This window comes from Paecilomyces variotii (genome assembly GCF_004022145.1).
Source record: "Paecilomyces variotii strain CBS 101075 chromosome Unknown C8Q69scaffold_9, whole genome shotgun sequence".
NCBI lineage: Eukaryota > Fungi > Ascomycota > Eurotiomycetes > Eurotiales > Thermoascaceae > Paecilomyces > Paecilomyces variotii.
Genome location: NW_021167148.1, coordinates 121,973 through 140,719, shown reverse-complemented (window position 1 = coordinate 140,719; position 18,747 = coordinate 121,973). Strand labels below are relative to the sequence as shown.

General features: G+C 50.8%; 4 protein-coding genes across 4 annotated transcripts; 3 read left to right on the top strand and 1 right to left on the bottom strand.

Moving 5' to 3' along the window:
* Positions 1-14: 14 nt before the first annotated feature.
* Positions 15-2,035, top strand: C8Q69DRAFT_487655 (pyruvate decarboxylase; the record flags this gene model as incomplete). The annotated part of the gene is made up of 5 exons (XM_028632001.1): positions 15-123; positions 193-273; positions 340-1,570; positions 1,652-1,856; positions 1,907-2,035. The coding sequence occupies 5 exons, from the start codon at positions 15-17 to the stop codon at positions 2,033-2,035; spliced, it is 1,755 nt and encodes a 584-aa protein (XP_028483109.1).
* Positions 2,036-3,273: 1,238 nt separating this feature from the next.
* On the top strand, positions 3,274-8,252 carry C8Q69DRAFT_508700 (mitogen activated protein kinase; the record flags this gene model as incomplete). The annotated part of the gene is made up of 5 exons (XM_028633005.1): positions 3,274-3,677; positions 3,762-6,087; positions 6,139-6,193; positions 6,249-8,073; positions 8,132-8,252. 5 exons carry the CDS (start codon positions 3,274-3,276, stop codon positions 8,250-8,252), a joined length of 4,731 nt encoding a protein of 1,576 aa, XP_028483108.1.
* A 230-nt stretch (positions 8,253-8,482) lies between these two features.
* On the bottom strand, positions 8,483-11,483 carry C8Q69DRAFT_324773 (putative Golgi complex component Cog3). The gene is made up of 4 exons (XM_028627405.1): positions 11,054-11,483; positions 10,659-10,998; positions 9,575-10,609; positions 8,483-9,522 (listed from the first exon to the last, which is right to left on the bottom strand). Exons 1-4 carry the CDS (start codon positions 11,257-11,259, stop codon positions 8,731-8,733), a joined length of 2,373 nt encoding a protein of 790 aa, XP_028483107.1. The 5' UTR covers positions 11,260-11,483; the 3' UTR covers positions 8,483-8,730.
* Positions 11,484-11,620: 137 nt separating this feature from the next.
* C8Q69DRAFT_487651 (hypothetical protein) lies at positions 11,621-18,632 on the top strand (the record flags this gene model as incomplete). The annotated part of the gene is made up of 7 exons (XM_028632000.1): positions 11,621-12,013; positions 12,053-13,350; positions 13,396-13,397; positions 13,754-15,832; positions 16,124-16,142; positions 16,758-16,807; positions 17,002-18,632. 7 exons carry the CDS (start codon positions 11,621-11,623, stop codon positions 18,630-18,632), a joined length of 5,472 nt encoding a protein of 1,823 aa, XP_028483106.1.
* Positions 18,633-18,747: the final 115 nt, after the last annotated feature.

The window sequence follows — 18,747 nt, the reverse complement described above, 5'->3', positions numbered from 1 at the left end:
GCAGCCAGCAGAAGATGGCCACTGATATCGCGACAAGGGAGCTCAAGTCTCCTATTGACGTCGCAGAATATCTCTTCAGAAGGCTCCACGAGGTGGGAGTTCGATCGGTGCATGGCGTACCCGGTAATTACCCTGTTCAAATGCTGGTTAGAGAGATGCCCTATGACAGAAGACTAACTTCTTCGTTTATAGGGGACTATAACCTGGTAGCATTGGATTATATTCCTAAAGTCGGTCTCGATTGGGTTGGAAACACCAACGAATTGAATGCCGGTACAGTCCCGAATACTATGCATAACACAAGATATGACCGGTTGCTGACATGGTTTCTGCTTGCAGGATATGCTGCTGACGGTTATGCTCGACTGAAGGGAATCAGTGCCCTGGTTACCACATTTGGTGTGGGTGAGCTTTCGGCTCTGAATGCTATTGCAGGTTCCTACTCAGAATACGTCCCCGTTGTCCACATTGTCGGGCAGCCAAGTACATTGTCACAGAGGAGTGGAATGCTACTCCACCACACGCTTGGAAATGGGGACTTCAATGTCTTTACGAACATGAGTGCTTGTATATCTTGCAACGTTGCGAGGCTTAACGACGCTCAGGAGGCGGCGACGTTAATAGACAACGCTATTAGAGAATGCTGGGTCCGGAGTAGGCCAGTTTACATCACTCTGCCAACTGACATTGTTCAGAAAAAGGTTGAAGGAGAGCGCCTGAAGACACCAATCGACCTCTCGCTACCCAATAACGATCCGGAGAAAGAAGACTACGTGGTCGATGTGGTCCTAAAATCCCTTCATGCAGCCAAGAGCCCTGTTATTCTAGTTGACGCTTGCGCCATTCGTCACCGTGTTCTCGAAGAAGTTCATGACCTCATCCAGGCTTCTGGCTTGCCGGCTTTCGTCGCCCCCATGGGTAAAGGAGCTATTAATGAGACACATCCCAACTATGGAGGTGTCTACGCAGGCGACGGATCAAACCAAGGTGTTCGCGAGCGTGTGGAATCCTCCGACCTCATTCTTAGCATCGGGGCAATCAAATCCGACTTCAATACCGCAGGTTTCACCTACCGCATCGGGCAGCTTAATACGATTGATTTCCACAGTAATTATGTACGCGTGCGATACTCCGAGTACCCAGACATCAACATGAAAGGTGTTTTGAGAAAGGTCATCCAGAAGATGGGTAAATTGAATGTCTCGTCTCCCCCCAAGATCTCGAACGCGCTTCCTCAGGAGGAGAAGACGTCGAGCGATAAGACAATCACTCATAATTGGCTGTGGCCAATTGTCGGGCAGTGGATGAAGGAGAACGACATCATCATCACAGAGACGGGAACAGCAAACTTCGGAATATGGGAAACAAGGTTTCCCAAAGGAGTTACTGCTGTGAGTCAAGTGCTTTGGGGCAGTATCGGGTACTCTGTTGGAGCTTGCCAAGGTGCCGCACTGGCTGCTAAGGATGACGGTTCTAACCGTCGAACCATCCTTTTTGTCGGCGATGGTAGCTTCCAGCTTACTGTCCAAGAAGTGAGCACAATGCTGAGGAACGGATTGAAACCAATAATGTGAGTTCTGAACATGTTTGGAAAGGAGAAAGAAAGTCCTCAGTAATAGTCCGTGGTAAAGCTGCTGACGCACTACCTCAGATTCGTGATATGCAACAACGGATATACTATTGAGCGGTACATTCATGGCTGGAAGGACGAATACAACGACATCCAAACGTGGAAGTTCAAGGATATCCCCACTGCGTTCGGGGCGAAGGAATACAAGGGTTATCAAATCAAGACTCGCGATGAGTTGACTAAGCTCTTTGCTGACGAGACCTTCTCCTCCGCCCCGTGCCTGCAGGTAAGTGAATATGACCATGACGCTGACAACTGTTGCTGACTGTTCTCAAGCTCGTGGAACTCTATATGCCGCAAGAAGATGCACCGGCAGCCCTCAAGATGACTGCGGAAGCTGCCGCACGGACTAATGCTAAGATGGCCGAGGAGGGAACGCAGGCATTGCCTACTTACCTTAAGTGACGAATTGCTGTCATTATTTGATTGACGATCATGAGTAACTACCAAAAGTGTGTCAACTACATAGTCTAATTAAAATAGACGGCAGGGATACGAAGGACCACGAAGAAGATTGTTGTTTCACAGAGAGATCCCTTAGATCATGATGGCATGTCATAATCCAAGTAAATTAATTCACTAGTTAGTAGTAAAACTTAACTGCCTAAGAATAATGTGCCCACTTAGCTTGCTTCAATAATTTGCTCAATAATGGCATGGTTGAGTCTAATTCCCTCCGGCTTCCGGCCCGTTTGGCCACTTCGGGCGCGTTTGACTTGGCATGCGCTAAATCGCTGTCGGGATTCCACGTGACTGATAAGCGCTAAGCAGCAACAAAGCTCCCCCGGGGTGTCGAAACTCTTTCTAGGGGACTGATCATCGAAACGATTGCCTCCAATCTGGACAAGAACCTCTTCGTCTTGTCGAGGGGCTTAACGCGGGGCATTAAATCCATTGCTTGAGGTCTGGCTCCCGTAGTGGGTTTGACGTGGTCGTGGTGAGTTACCGTGTCTTGCGGGCTGACACTGTCCCTTTTCATTCAAAGGTGTAATCTTCTCTTTGATGCGCCTCTTAGGACTTGCGCCTGAGTTACATGCTTACTTCTACGGACTCTACAGATAGTCCCTTGCGATCTGCCCCCCAATATTAAGACGCAGCAGCATCCATCAAGTTGACTTTCGCTCTGCGGCTCCATTGCGGGGAGACGTATGACGTTTGGTTATATGGTTCAATCGGCCTTAAGATTACGCCTGTACAGTTGAAGCTCGGATTTTTCGAACATTGCGTCGAAATCTATCGAACACTGTGCGCTTCAGCGATCTGCAGTCAATTATCCTGCTGGCTTCAGCTACCACGCAGCCCGATTCCTCTACGATGTTCGGCTTCAACTATCTGCCACTTCTTTTCATCGACTGGGTGAATTTGAGCTCGTGAAGCCGTAATTCAGACTCTCACGCCCTTTACCTCTGAGATTCGACACAGGTCATTAGTATGAAACTGGTCATGAAATAGTCCTGGATTGTACGGTGAAGGGTTGAATATTTGCGAAAATCCGAACAAGGTCTACCTGCTTGTGTGGTACAGGAGAAGGGCATTCAAGAGACAACAGGGTCCATCTCCAAAAAAAAAAATAAGTTTTCTTTTAACTGGTGGAGAAGTTGTCCACTTCAAGTTGGTGAGACCCTGCGTGGAAAACAGACATCATGGATGGACAGAGACAGCCGTACATACCGGTTCCTCCTCCACCCGCAATATCGCAACCGCCCCAGTCCCATGTTATACCATTACCGCCGCCTCCTCCTCGTCCTCAGACACAGCCCCATGGCATTCCTCCGCCTCCTCCAGGACCACCGCCGGGGTCTGGCTTTGGGGTCGCGCCGGGATGGCAGCAAAGCTGGGGAAGGGGACTTCCTCCCCCTCCTCCTCATCCACCTATGTTAAACCAACAGAACCAACACCTAGCCTTTGGTCGTCCGCCCCCTCTGCCGCCACAGAGCGAGAATCAACCCCTCACCTCAGCGACTTACATCCCGGCCGGCGAGTCTTTTGGGCCGGGAGTCGGGATACCTCCTCTATTTGATTCATATACTCGTTCTGTTTATGAAGGGTATGGCCACCATGTAGCGATGGACTCGAGGATATGACTCGCGATCTGATCATATGGCACTGATAGAGCTAACGCATTGTATAGGAAAGATGAAAGCACACTCACACCCTCCACTCGCAATATGCCGTCCTCATTTGTGTTACATGATACCGTTCATGAGTTGGTATCTCCAAACGTGCCAGCGAATTCGGCGCAGAACCCACCAGCGCAGAGCACGGGGCAAGCATCTGGGCTTGCCAAGTCATCCAGTCACCGTCATAATAACAGTAGTGCCTCATTGGGGGGTCTATCACCAAGTGAAGCTGCTGTTCAATGGCCCTTGGACCGCGTGTTGTCATGGCTTGCACAAAATGGGTTTTCCAATGACTGGCAAGAGACCTTCAAGTCCCTAGAATTACAAGGAGCGGATTTTCTCGAGCTGGGCCATGGCGCCAACGGTAGAGGCAATCTGGGGAAAATGCACAATGTCGTCTATCCCCAACTGGCGAAAGAATGCCAGAGGACCGGCACAGGGTGGGATCAGGTCCGTGAAAGGCGTGAACGAGAAGAAGGAAAGCGCATGCGGAAACTGATTCGCAATATTCACGATGATGGTAGCCGTGAGACAACACATGTCAGTCTTCAGAAGCGACGGTCATCCCAACCATTGACTGCTTCACCTATGTTCGATGCTGGCCTGGATGGCTCACCGAACCTCGGGCGAGATGCGGGCTCGGCGATCAGTTCAGGCAATCCTGAAAGCCCGGTAAACTATACTGCGAAGGGCAAGTTCGGCGAGTATTCTCGCAGGAATAGCGCGCAGCTGCGGTCGGTAACGTTGCCGGTCCCCGGGTCTATGAGCCACGATTCTCATGCAAATGAATCCCACCCTTTGGAAGCTGCGACATTGTATCCTCGCTCAGAGCTTTCTCGATCTGCTCTCAAGGGATTAAGCGAGCATCGAAGACACAGCTCTTCGACGGCTAGCGATAGTGGACCTTTCCCTGCCCCGCCCCTTCGACCATATGAGGAGAGCCCTAAAAGTGGCAGTCCAGCCGCACAGAATGCCACCCTTGTCCCATCGGGATTGACATCGTCGTCTACAGGCGATCTGACGTATAGGTCGGAACACTCGCGGGGGAACAGTACTGATTCTGCGTTTGGGGGCTCTGGCCATGGTCCTAATAAGGATATTCCTACTAGGTATTATGAGGCGCGAAGGCAAGGCTTGGATACTGTCCGTCCGTCGCCGCAAGATACAAACTATCGTCAATGGAACGGAGAAAGCGCATCCTATTCCAAAGAGAGCAGCAAGGGCTTTCTGAACATTTTCAAGAAGAGACCTAAGCTTACCGATTCTAGCAACCCATCTCCAGAAGAACAGAGTCTTGAATCACCGACGAGTCCGGTAAACATACGTCAAAACGGTAGTTATCTTCCTTTCACAAAGCCTGGACTAAATACTAGCGATGTGTCACTGGGTGAGCGGCCTTCTTCTGCGTCTTTTTCAGACCATGAAAAGGTGGCAGTCCGGATAAAGCCTGCCTCTAGGGGAAAGAAGTATCTCTTCGTCACGGCAGATGGCTGGAACTACCGATTGGTCGACGTGACTGACCTTGATTCCGCTGACGCTTTGCGCCGTGCCATCTGCCAAAACCTAGGGATGTCAGATTGGGTAAATGCTCAGATCTTCGCTACCGAACCAGGACAGACTGATCACGAGGAACCACTGAACGATCATGCACTGGTTTCTAGGCGTACTAAATCGGATGCTCTGGGTACGATGAAAGTATACGTGCGCGCTGCGAATCCACATTCAACCTCCACCCATTCACCGCGCTTTGCTGGTCTCGGCGTTTCGATGCCCGAAAAGAACACTATGTCTCCCATATCTGGGCAACATCACCTGCAAAGGAAGCCTTTAGATGAAGATGCTATGCTTCGTGTGTCGGCGGCTGGTGTATCCCCTATTGACGGTCCGCGGGAATCCAAACAAACACCCGAGTCAGATAACCACGAATTCCCTCCTCGCTCCTCTGATAGCAGGCCTAGGCCAAATCATTATGGAGAAACAGGCTATCGAAGAGAAGGCGTAATAGATTTCGACAGGCCTAGGCCTTCTCCATTTGAAGACAAACGAGTCGACAACCTTATCCCGCAACGGAAAGCTCCATCTGCACCGTCTGAATCTCACACGCTAGCGAAAGTCAATTCGATGAGCAAGAAACCGGGTCAGCGATCCCCTGTAATCCAGGGAGATCAAAACAAGAACAGGCCTCCTGGAATTCTAACTCCTGAGGAGCTGGCTGATGGTCGGAAGCCGATAGGTCCTGCGCATGGTTTGGGTCACGGTCTCGCAGCAGCCGTTGCCAGTGTCGGGAAAATGACAAGCGCCATCGGCACACCATCACCATCTATACCATCGCCATCCGTAAGGTCTTTTGTTATTCCTGCAGTGTCTTCCGAGATTGACTTTTGCCAGAAACTAGTGCAATCTCCCGAACATAGCTTCACAGGGCCAAGCAGGACTAGTCCAGGTATGTATCTATTATCAGGCAGGTTTATTCTATATCTGACCGCGCTATAAAACAGTAATGACAACACCAAAATCAGCGGGATCGAATAATGGGGCTCGAGAACAGCGTCGCATGGAAACGCCACCAGCACCGTCCGAACAGCCAACGCGACCGACACCGAAGGCTCGCAAGTCCTACGGCCCAGAATTTGATTTTGAAGAGACCAAGGTGTCATTCCAGCAACCGTCGTCTTCACAGGACAACGAGGATTCGGATTCCGATGACGGTTTGTTTGCCAAACCGTTGACTGCGAGGAAACCAGAATCAGATGTGAAGCAACCAGGGTCTCCGTTCCCCGAGACCGAAAAGAAGTCCGCAAAACCATCTCTTACACTGAACACTGAGGCAAGACCAGGAAAGGGGCTCAGTGTGAGCTTCAAATCACCCACAGTTCCTGGAGACTTCTCTGCTGGGCCTCCAGCTCACAGCCCGAGCGGAGAAAGCAGTGACTCGAGAGCGCATCAGCCGGCCACTGCCGCAAGCTCCTCGAGTCATTCTCCCGCCGAGCAAAAATCATTACGGAGGAGTTCATTCGCCAGGGACGATGTCTGGGCGAGCAGACCTCCGGTCGAAGGAGTCATAGAGAATCTAGACGATTACTTCCCTGATATCGATCTCGATGAACCCTACTTGGGCGCAGCAAGTCCCCCTGCATCGCCCGTTGCAACCCCAGTCCGGGGAGTAGCGGAGGACCAGTCTCATGGCGCTGGTCCATCTCAAGCACCACAGCCTAGTCGCGAAGCATCCGATTCCTTCAGTTTTGGGGAGCCTACGATGAACGCCAACAAAAGTATAAGTGGCAAGTCTCGAAGCAACGCCGGTCGTTCTGCTAGCGGGCTTGGCCGTATGAAATCCATCAGAGAGGTGGCTAAGGGAGCACATCAAGTTCACCGAAATCGCAGTGTGGCCTCGTCCAATAACGCGCAGCCCGGCACGATCCTTCGCCGTAAGAGCACCAAAATGTTTGGAGCGAAGATCATGCAAATCAGTCCAAGACCTGGCATCCGCATAAGTCAACTGGATCCTATCCCGCAGAACTCTGTTCCACATGGAAATGTCCCGCAGAGACAGCCTACTTTCCGAATTGTCCGGGGTCAGCTGATTGGAAAGGGGACTTATGGAAGAGTGTATCTCGGTATCAACGCAGACACTGGTGAGCTTCTGGCTGTGAAACAAGTCGAGATCAATCCCAAACTCGCAGGTCAAGATAAAGACCGAATCAAGGAGATGGTAGCAGCGATGGACCAAGAGATTGACACTATGCAGCATCTCGAGCATCCTAATATCGTGCAGTATCTTGGTTGCGAGCGAGGCGAATTCTCCATTTCCATCTACCTAGAGTATATTTCTGGTGGCTCTATCGGTAGTTGTCTGCGAAAACATGGCAAATTTGAAGAGAGCGTCGTCAAATCACTGACTCGTCAGACTCTTGATGGATTGGCGTACCTCCATGATCAAGGAATCCTCCATCGTGACCTCAAAGCGGATAATATCCTTCTTGATCTCGATGGCACATGCAAGATCTCTGATTTCGGAATTTCAAAGAAAACCGACAATATCTACGGCAATGATGCGTCAAACTCAATGCAGGGCTCAGTCTTCTGGATGGCTCCTGAAGTCGTACAATCGAAAGGCCAGGGCTACAGTGCCAAAGTTGATATCTGGTCACTGGGCTGTGTGGTCCTGGAGATGTTTGCGGGTCGCCGACCTTGGAGCAAAGAAGAGGCTATCGGTGCGATCTTCAAGTTGGGTAGCTTGAACCAAGCACCTCCTATTCCCGAGGATGTATCCATGAATATCAGCCCTGCAGCTCTCGCTTTCATGTATGACTGCTTCACGGTGTAAGTAGATGCCCCTCCCATCATTTATGGCATTTCAAGTCTAACCTCCCATGTACAGTGATTCAGCTGAGCGTCCAACAGCCCAAACTCTTCTCAGCCAGCACCCCTTCTGCGAACCCGATCCATATTATAATTTTGTCAATACCGAGCTCTATGCTAAGATTCGTCACGTTCTGTGAACCGAACTCTTATAACCCGCAGTACTGTATTAGCGATCCTATTATACACCTTTTCCTGCTTGCTGTATGTCTTTTCTATCTGCATAATACCCCGCAAGGTCTGTTGCGAGTCTGAAAAGATCACTTATTCGGATTTTACAAATCTCATGTATGAACTTTTAGTTAATAGATCAAAAATTATATGTGATTATCCGTTGTTCTGTGCCTCTAGATGGCTGGATATTTGGAGAGACTACAGCAGTGCTTGGTACCAGTAATTCACTTCTTATATCATATGTCTCGACATAATTACGAGTTATGCGTCTTAAGATTCCGCACGAGAGTATGTTTGTATGTATGTACATGGACGTGATCATGGACTCGTCTCGTCTCATCATTGTCATTACTATCCCCGATTAGCATGCACAGTGTCAAGAGCCAAGATATGGATATGGCCTCTGTTCGTGACAACGTAGACGAGTCGAAGCAGGGATAGCTTCTATATGCTCCCCCTTCGACTGACGTCCTGACTCATCTCATCGTCTTCTTCATCCGAAGATCGTATTCCTGCAATCCCAACCCGGAAGACCTCCTCGCTCCATTCGGCGAAGGTGTCAAGGTCCCACACTGCATCTTCGCGGCCCTTGCCCTTTTTGCTGACTGGTTTGCCCTTGTTCTTCTCCGCGGTGCGGTATGCTTCGAAGAAATCTTCGTACATCTGTAATACGCGATCCTGCACGGCGCCTACCAGAGTCTCCTTTGTGCGGACATCGTCGAGATAATCGTCCAGGGTCTGTCGGAGGATGGGGACTTCCTTCTCGATGTTTCGACATGTAGGGTTGATAACGCCGCCACGTTCCATGTTGCGGTTATCGACGAATTTCGTGGGTAGAGATGCGGTCATTCTCGTCGCGAAATTGTTGGTGAAATCATTAATGACGGTTCTGAGCATTCCGTCGAGCTCGACCTTGGCATCTAGCATGTTTTCCACGACTCGTGGGAGCAGGCCCTGGCCGACGAGACGCATTAGGTTTGCGGGGTTGAAGAGACCACCGCGTTCTCGAAGCTCCCAGAATGTATTCGTTACGCCGGAGAAGTCCAGCGAAATGTCTGGAGAGACATACTCGATGTCAAAAGCAACAATTTGTTGCTTGAGGATGAGTAGATGTTTGATCAAGAAAAGCTGTCCGTCTGCTGGTGATGCTTTGCTTGATATGAGTGCACTCGCTTGCTGAAGGGATATATTCGTCTGATGGACGATCTGATGAGCTAGGTCATCAAAGACGGTAGACTGTTTGGATAGTCAGCAACATGATTAATCTTAGAAAAGGGGGCGCCCTTACATTCACAAGTCTATATATTCTGCTGAGCAGCCAGATGGCTTTTCGAAGCGTTGGGTACCATCCTTGCGCGTCAGCTTGCGAGTCGAAATCCCATCTGACTTCTCCAAGTTCTCCTTCTGCTACGGGATCAGTGTCCTCTTCGACGATCATCGGTGTCTTTGGCAGAGGAGTTGTAGGCTCCGCAGTCGACACTTTCCGACCTGATATCTGATTCCCTGTCGCGGATACGGTGATTCGCTTGTTTAGAGCAGGATAATCGATATCTTCAGGACGCGGTTTGTATCTCTCAATCTCATCTCGCAAAATTGCCTGGGTCCGAAACACGAGACGGGTCTGGACGTCTTCTAGAGCAGGCTGGATTAGGACTGAAAAGTCAAGCTGATTCGGATCCAGATATTCGTTCTCGTCCTCCGGGTCAGATAAGTATCGCGTCTGGAGGAGACTGCAAAGCTGACAGAGCTTGACAAGTTTGTCCTCGCGCAGGATTCTCGGTCTGAGATGATCGTAAAGGGGTTCGCAGATTGACTCCAAAAACTCATATAAGCCTGTTTGTCCATGGAACCATTCTCCCCACAGCTCAAATTCGTCCAAGCAGATACCACGAATATAACTTATGCTAGCACGCGCGAATCCCACCAAGTCTGTGGAAGTGCTTGGAGCCTGTGCGATGTCGTTCAGCTTTTTTCGTACCAATGGTATGATAAATTTGCTGCGCGTCGCTGAAAAATTACTGTGAAGCTCCGTAAGAAGACCTTGATACTCAGCCTCAGCGCCCTGATCGGGGTCCAACGAAGGGACAGCTCTTTTCTGGATTTCGAGACCGATCTGTTTCAACTCAGGCGCACCAACGCGGAACTTTGCATAGAGAAGGGCCGATATGGTCGTCTCATTAAGTTGCTTCTCAGCTACTCTTTTCGAAACACCAGATGAGATTTCGCGAAGGGCAGATACGAAATGTCCACGGATGAGAGTGAGGGCTCGTGTAAGAAGCAGCCTATATCGAGAACGGTATACTTCGGCCTCTTTTTGTTCGGACTGGACACTGTTAGCCAGGGATCCCATCACTGATGAATGAAATACCGACATGACTCTCCATATAGTCCAGACATTCGTCCAGGCGCCTGAGCATATCCGAGAACTCCTGCGAGCGGACCGTGCTTCCAGCGCCCGGTGCATTGAGTCTCCTGGAGGCAGGCTCCAGAAAATCATAGTATTCAAGATTTTTATGGATATCATCCGCGAGGTCGGAATTGCGCTTCTGGGCGGAGAGGAGGCCCTCGCACTGCTTTTGGAAAGTGGACGTCTGAGATTCCACCGCACTGAACGACTGCGAGAGCTTAGAGAGGAGATCGAGTGTGGAGGATGTGTCGGAAAGAAGGGTATCAAGATGAGATTTCGACATCTGGAGTTGATCCAGACAGGTCCTAGTGCCACTCTTCGTCAGGATCTATTATATCGGTATAGAGCTGTTCTGCGTACTGGTATTCCTCATAGCTCGACTCAAGCAGGTCGCCCTCCACTTCATTGTACCATCTCGCAAAGTCCGCCTCCGTGCCAATTTCATTCACCAGCTTACGAGCTTTTGGCCTGGTGACCGTTTGATCAGCATCTCGAACTTTGGTGCGCACTGGGAGACCCCAGGGGTCTGTCGGGCGCCGAGGCCGCTGTCGGACGGTGTTGTGCATTATGAGGCTCAGTCCCCAGGCAGGACTTGCTAAGGAATCGTCTTGGGACGTATGCCTGGGTACATGAACAAGAACGGCACCGTATCAATCAAGCCATAGATCAATATTGAGACCTGACGCCAAATAATCGTCCGTTGACCGTTAGCGACAATGTCATTCGTGGCCGCTTAAGCTTCGTGCTGATTCTGCCGCCCAATGCCGCCTCTGTTGATCTGTTTAGCGTTGAAGTGACGACAGAAGCTCTTTTTTAGATCTCTCAGTGAAGGTCTGCGATATCTACACCTTCAATTGCTGCTGTGTGGTTATTTACTTGGCCGGCAGGTGTTATGAGATAATCTGCGAATAAATGTCTGTCTGCACTATGCTCGCTAGCAGGACTCGACAACCAGCGACAAAAGTCGCTACTTTTGCTGCTGCCGCGAAAAGGACGCGACCAACTAGACTACAATGTCGATGCTATGCGAGCAATAACCAGCAGAAGCCATCGTCTTCACTGCTGTGGCCTACCCTTGGCGCGATCGGTGTGGGCTCAGCAGCATTTGTCGGCTACACCTTTCTAACAAATGAACCTCAACCGGCACCGAGAACACCCGCAGAGCTGGTTTTCGAGAAGTCAAGGAGGACTGACAAGCCGTCGAAGGAAGATCTCAGTGCGCAACATGTCCAGGTGAAAAAGAGCCTGGAAAGTCCGGGGGTGTATGCATGGGGTTCAAATGAGTATCGCGTGGTGGATCCGGATTCTAATGAAGCCATTGTGAAAATACCACGGAAGATCTCTTATTTCGATGGCAAGATACTCAGGGACCTCAAGCTTGATGAACGATCAGGTGCTGCAATATCTGAAGATGGCGACTTGATCCAATGGGGCAAAGGATACTCGGAGACCGATTTCAAGCCCACGAAGACTCTGACCGGCAAAAATCTCGTTTCGCTTTGCATGTCTCGCGATCGCGTTATTGCTCTGTCGTCCAATGGAAACGTATACTCGCTCCCGATCTCTAAGAACGATCAGCAATCGGGGCCGAAGCCGCGCGAAAGTTCCTGGGTGCCTTATGTGGGTAGCAGAGCCAGAGTCAGCTACCGTCTCCTTCAACCGCGCTTATCCCTGGGCGAGAAAGTCACTGCGATCAGCGGAGGAGAAGAGCATGTTTTGTTGCTCACAAACTCCGGGCGTGTCTTCTCTGCAGCTTCTGCGACGGATCATTATCCATCCCGTGGTCAGCTTGGTATTCCCGGCCTGACCTGGGCCACGAGACCTGAAGGTCCTGTGGACGCCTGCCATGAGATAACAGCACTCCGGGGAACCAAGATTGTGCAAGTGGCCAGCGGCGATTATCATTCTTTGCTTCTCGACAAGGATGGTCGCGTGTTTGTATTTGGCGATAACGGATTCGGCCAGCTGGGAATTGAATTTGATCCGGCATTCCCTTATACCGACGCGCCAACTTTGCTGCCCTTGCAAAAGCTCTATCCGGGAAAGATCTGGAACCCGAAAGCTACGAGCATCGCAGCAGGTGGCGCAAACACCTTCTTTACTGTGGATGCCACTCGTATTCTCGGACCTGAGGAAGACAAGTCGCTGGTTAGGGACCTAGGGCACATCACTGCTGACACATGGGCTTCAGGAAAGGGAATTACCGGAGTACTTGGCAATGGAAGGTGGACGCACTTGCAAGATGCTCCCACCAAAGTGAAAGCTCTCAGCGGCCTGGCTGAGTATGATGAAAAAAGGAAGAACACTGTCCCTATTCGTCTGCGACAACTGTCTGTCGGTGCTACCCATGCGTCCGCGGTCTTGGACAACAACACTCATCTGGACTCGTCTCAACGCTCAACCAGCGACACGAATTTTGGCTCCGATGTTCTTTGGTGGGGAGGCAATGAGTACTGGCAACTGGGAACGGGAAAGAGGAATAATATTCCCACTCCTACCAACATCAATGCTCCTCCAGACGCCGTGGGCAAGAAGACTGATAATGATCGACGCCTTCAGATCATCCCACGCCACAAGGGAAAACTGGGCAACCGGACAGTGTCCATGGAACAGCGCGTCGAGTGTGGAAAGCATGTATCCGCTATATACTCAGCAGTGTAAAGTTCGATCTCTATCTAATTTATGTATGATATGTGACATAGGAGTAAGCGTACCATTAAAAAGTTTCGTACCTAATGAAGTATAATAGTCGATCTGGGTCGCGAGACTAATTACAACTAAACTGCACATCTTACTATAGCACTAAACAGTGCTCCTCTGTACTATTAACCGAGCAGTACAAGGTAATATATAGATAATAATCCGATTATTCTTCCCATATTCTCATTAAAAGCTGTGTCTTGAAAATGCAAACTCGTCAAACACAGCGAAACGGGGAACCCGATATCACTAGCGCGGAAGCTTTGACCACACCTTATCCAAAAATTTCCTACGGCGAAACCGCATCGCAAATGGTTTCGACCACAATCTAAGATACCCCATTTCCCACCCACTGCACAGCGTGTATCGCAGCCATGCCTCGCGAAAAGCAGAAGAGAGGCCGGCGCGCCGAAGAGAAGAAGCGCAAGCGTGAAGAGGTCCCCGAAGAGGCTGCGACGAAACGGCCAAAGCCCTCTACCGACAACGAGCAGCAGGTCGACTTCGAAAACAACGAAGACTACATTGCCCTCGAAGATGGGAATGGAGAAGGCCAAAATGAATATGAAGGTGGCCATCCATCGGGCGATATGCCATTCTATGGTCTGCTCGATACCGAAGAGCAAGAATACTTCTCGCGCGCGAGCGAGCTGCTCGAGTTGAACCAGTTCCAGGATGCGGAGGAGAGGCAATTATTCGTCGAGAGTGTCTACAGGGAAGCGAAAGGGAAAGAATTGAAGATTGCGTGCAGTCAGTCCTGCTCGAGACTCATGGAGAAGTTGATCTCCATGTCGGATGTTCATCAGATTCGGAGGCTGTTTGGTAAATTTTTGGGCCACTTCTTGCACTTGGTGCAACATCGGTTCGCCAGTCATTGTTGTGAGACACTGTTCATTCATGCCGCGCCGGCTGTGACGCACAAACCATCGAAAAAGAAGAAGGAAGAGAAAGTGGTGGATGTTGAGGAAGGGGAGGAGGAAGATGAGGTTCCGGACATGTCCATGGCTGATATGTTCTTGGCCGTCGTGGAGGAGTTGCAGGAAAACTGGGGTTACCTGCTAACGGAGCGATTTGCGTCACATACCATCCGAGTTCTTCTCTTAGTGCTCGCCGGTGAGCAAGTCGACGTCGTTTCGAATAAGTCCGTCGTGGCCAGCAAGAAGAAGGAACGTCTAGGCGGTACTCCAACTGCAGAGCCTCCGGCTGAGAATGCCGTCACCCAGAGGAGGCCGGTGCCGCAGTCGTTCGAGGATACCTTGAAAAAGATCATGAAGGATATGACGGCTGTATTGGACAACACATATCTCCGGGCCTTGGCTACGCACCCCGTCGGAAACCCGGTGCTGCAGGTCCTGCTATCTCTGGAACTCTCCCATTTCGGCAAGTCAAGCGCAAAGGACGAGAACTCCATTATCCGCAGGCTCATCCCGGATGAGACATTGGAGGAAGGGTCTGAAAGTGCTCTGTTTGTCAGAGGTTTACTCTACGATCCAGTCGGCTCACGATTGCTCGAGACGATTGTGCGATGTGCCCCCGGAAAGCTCTTCAAAAATCTCTACAAAAATGGTATCAAGGAACGCATTGGTTCCCTCGCGCGAAATGAGACCGCCTCGTATGTTGTCCTACGCGTGCTGGAGAGACTGGGTAAAGATGACTTGCAAGCTGCTGTGGAACTGATCTTGCCTGAAGCGCAAGGTCTCGTTGAACGGTCCAGATTGGTTGTTCCCAGGGTGCTAATCGAGCGATGTGTGGTTCGCGGAGTCAACACCGCGCCTATCGCGAAGGCTCTCGAAGCTGCATATGACAAGGACCCTGCCACCAGACTAGATCAGATGCTGAAACTCCAGCCAGCATCCCAACAAGAAAGTCAAGAAGAATCCCAGCCCAAGGGAGAGCCGCAGAGAGAGCCGGAGAACCCAACGGCCAGAAACGCGGAAAAGACGCACGGCTCTTTGCTCGCGCAAACCATGCTGGGCGTCTCCGGTCCGCTGAGTGGAATGATCTACTCCAGTCTTTTGGCTAAGTCATCAGAGGATCTGCTTCAGATGGCGATGGATCCTATTTCCTCGAGAGTGCTTCAGCAAGCGCTCACCCTTCCTACTTCAACCGCTCAGTTCCGCCGCCAGTTCACGTCGCGCTTCCTCGGCCACATGAACGAGTTAGCCCTTCACTCGAGCGGCTCACACGTTGCGGATGCCCTCTGGCCCGCGACCAAGGACATCTTCTTCGTTAAGGAGCGGTTCGCACAGGAGCTGTCACAAAATGAGCTCACCCTCCGCGATTCCTTCGTGGGACGAGCCGTATGGCGGAACTGGTCCATGGATCTGTATAAGCGACGACCAGGAGAATGGAAGGCGAAAGCCAAGGGATTGGGACCTCAAACAGAGAACGGTTCTGGCCCCGCAGAGCGTCCCAAGTCGAGGATTGAGCTCGCGCGAGCCCGTTTTGCAGAGAGGACAGCAGAGAAGACAGAACCAGCGAAGAAAATGGAGAGTGAACAGAAATCCGTTGCTGCGAAGTCATAGAAGACTTGTGATTCTCATGATAGGGTTTATTGTAAATAATGAATACAAAGATGGGGGAGGACTTTATATTGTTCTCCGGTTGTTTGCGCGATCCAAATCTTCTCACAATCAAAAGATGAATGTAGATTTCCACTGCCTTGTCCCCCGCATGTTGTTCAGGAACACAGCCCAATCACCAGGTTTATTCTTCCCTCCTACAGTGTCGCAGTGTCGATCAATCCGTCTCTGTCTAACAGCCGGGACTGATCCAGCTGGGCAGGTCACAGATGGGCTTTTCTCATCAGCGCCATTCTTGATGGTATTCTAATCTATATCCCGCCAGGTCTCTTATATATACATATGTGAAGCGGCAGAAATTCCCTAGTCTTCTTTTTTGATAAAATGGTGACTTAGCAACGCCGTGGCTGGAATCTTTGCCGCTTGTCTCGCAGCAGCGCGGGGCAAGAGTAGACCAATATCTTCGAACCCCGCGCTGAGGTGATTCGGTTAAATCGTCGTCTAGATAGTGAGAGTAAGTAAGTATATAAGTATATTCATATAGTCACTTTCTTGCGACGTATGATTAAGATATCTCTGATGATGTCACGCCGCCGGGGTTTGTCGCCATCGCGGAGAAGCCGGTGTCGCAATTGCCGTCTGCTTTTGGTGGTGGGATGAGACAGAACGGCCTTTGGATTCTTTTTTTTTCTTTCTGTTGTTGGTCCGGTAGTGCCGCAATTATTATTGTCCCAAGAAAAAAAATAAAATAAAATAGAACAAGCAGTCCCAACGATACCCGGTAGCACAGGAACAAGCTCTGCGACTGCGACTGCCAGAATCCATGTCTGTTAATGGTTCCTCAGCACCCATGCCAAATGGGAAGAGTCAGAGTCGCGCGGAGGAAGTGCGAAATGTGAGTCCATCAACGTCGAGTCAAATGCAATTGAACGCTTTTTACTGTTGCGCATCGCTCTGTAATTTCTCCCTCTTCTTCGTTTTTATGGTCCTTGCTCTGACATTTCAATGCTCGTTTTCAGATCTGATCCAAAGCAACATTCTTTACTAACGGCGGTTTCGCCTTCGTCTAGCTTCTCAATGCGGTGCAAGACCTTCTGATCCCATTCATCGACTCCGCAGATAAAGACCCTTTTAAAACTGGAAGCGACCGGTACGGTTCCGATGGAGACGTTCGCGACGCGGTGACATCTCTAGTCGACTACCGGAGACCGGAGGACTTGCGGGATACACTACAATTAGAATTCCCATCCTCGGGGAAGGGACAGGAAGGCTTGCTGCAGATCCTTCAAAAGGTTCTGCGGTACTCTGTCAACACATGGCACCAGGGATTCTTGGATAAGCTGTACGCTTCAACGAACGCTCCAGGGGTTGCAGCGGAGTTGATTCTGGCTACGTTGAATACCAACCTCCACGTCTACCAAGTCTCTCCAGCCCTGACTGTCATTGAGAAATACACCGGAAAGAAGTTGGCGAACCTGTTCGGACTCACCGGTCAACATGCAGGAGGAATCTCTGTCCAGGGCGGCTCAGCGTCCAATACGACGTCGATCGTGATCGCGCGAAACACACTGTTCCCACGTACGAAGACGGATGGCAATGACGGATATAAGTTTGTTCTCTTCACAAGTGGCCATGGCCATTACAGTATCGAAAAGGCTGCACAGATGATCGGTCTTGGAAGTAAGGCTGTATGGGCTGTCCCCGTGGACAAAACAGGGCGTATGATTCCGTCCGAACTTGAGAAGCTCGTTCAGAAGGCCAAGGACGAAGGAAGGACACCCTTCTATGTGAATGCCACCGCTGGAACAACGGTCTTTGGATCCTTTGATCCATTCGAGGAAATCGCGGCCATCTGTCAACGACACAACCTCTGGCTGCACATCGATGGATCCTGGGGTGGCTCATTCGTCTTCTCTGGGCGTCAGAAGCACAAGCTTGCCGGGGCAGAGAAAGCAAACAGTATCGCCATTAACCCTCACAAGATGCTCGGCGCGCCAGTGACATGTTCCTTCCTCTTGGCAGCTGATATCCGCCAGTTCCATCGCGCAAATACTCTTCCAGCTGGCTATCTCTTCCACAACGATGACCCAGAGCCAGTGACAAATGGAAAGCCCGCCGATCAAGCAGACCTACAGGTCGACTCTCCTGAAGTCTGGGACCTTGCAGATCTGACACTACAATGCGGCCGCCGCGCGGACTCCCTCAAACTCTTTCTCGGCTGGACATATTACGGCTCAGATGGCTACGAGCGCCAGATCGATTCCGCTTGTGACATCGCTGCTTACCTCGCGACTTTGGTATCCTCGAATCCGAATTTCATCCTAGTCAGCGAGAACCCGCCTCCGTGTCTACAGGTATGCTTCTACTACGCTCCCAACCGACAGTTCGTCTACCCGCCAGGATCCGCGCCCAATGAACTCGAGCGTGGCAGGCGCAACAGCAAGATCACTGAGAAGATCACGCGCGGCATCGTGAGCAAAGGCTTCATGATCGACTTTGCCCCTCCGAGCGGCGACGAGGAAGCCGTCGGAAAGGGCAAGTTTTTCCGCTGCGTGGTGAACGTTCTCACTACGAAGGAGACCGTGGAAACACTCGTCCGTGCAATTGAAGAGGTTGGACCCAGTGTGGTTGAAGAGCTGCGCGCAACAGAGCCCCATGGACCCGTGTTGAGAAAACAGGGGCCCTTTGAGCGTGGTCGTGGGCCTGTTGTTCGGCAGTGAGGGGGTTCTGCACCCTCGTTGAATCTCTTCTGATCAGAAACCACTCAAAAAAAGACCAATGGACTTATGGGTATATATCGTGTCCTTTGGGACACCCAAGTGCATAAGGAGGGCG

What these genes read in the sequence shown, in the direction of transcription:
- C8Q69DRAFT_324773 (XM_028627405.1), bottom strand. Translation starts at nt 11,259, where the DNA reads ATGCACAACACCGTCCGACAGCGGCCTCGGCGCCCGACAGACCCCTGG. An exon ending in TCGAGCTATGAGGAATACCA is followed by an intron (nt 10,999 to 11,053) that starts GTACGCAGAACA and finishes GAGTGGCACTAG; the next exon opens with GACCTGTCTGGATCAACTCC. An exon ending in TGGACTATATGGAGAGTCAT is followed by an intron (nt 10,610 to 10,658) that starts GTCGGTATTTCA and finishes AACAGTGTCCAG; the next exon opens with TCCGAACAAAAAGAGGCCGA.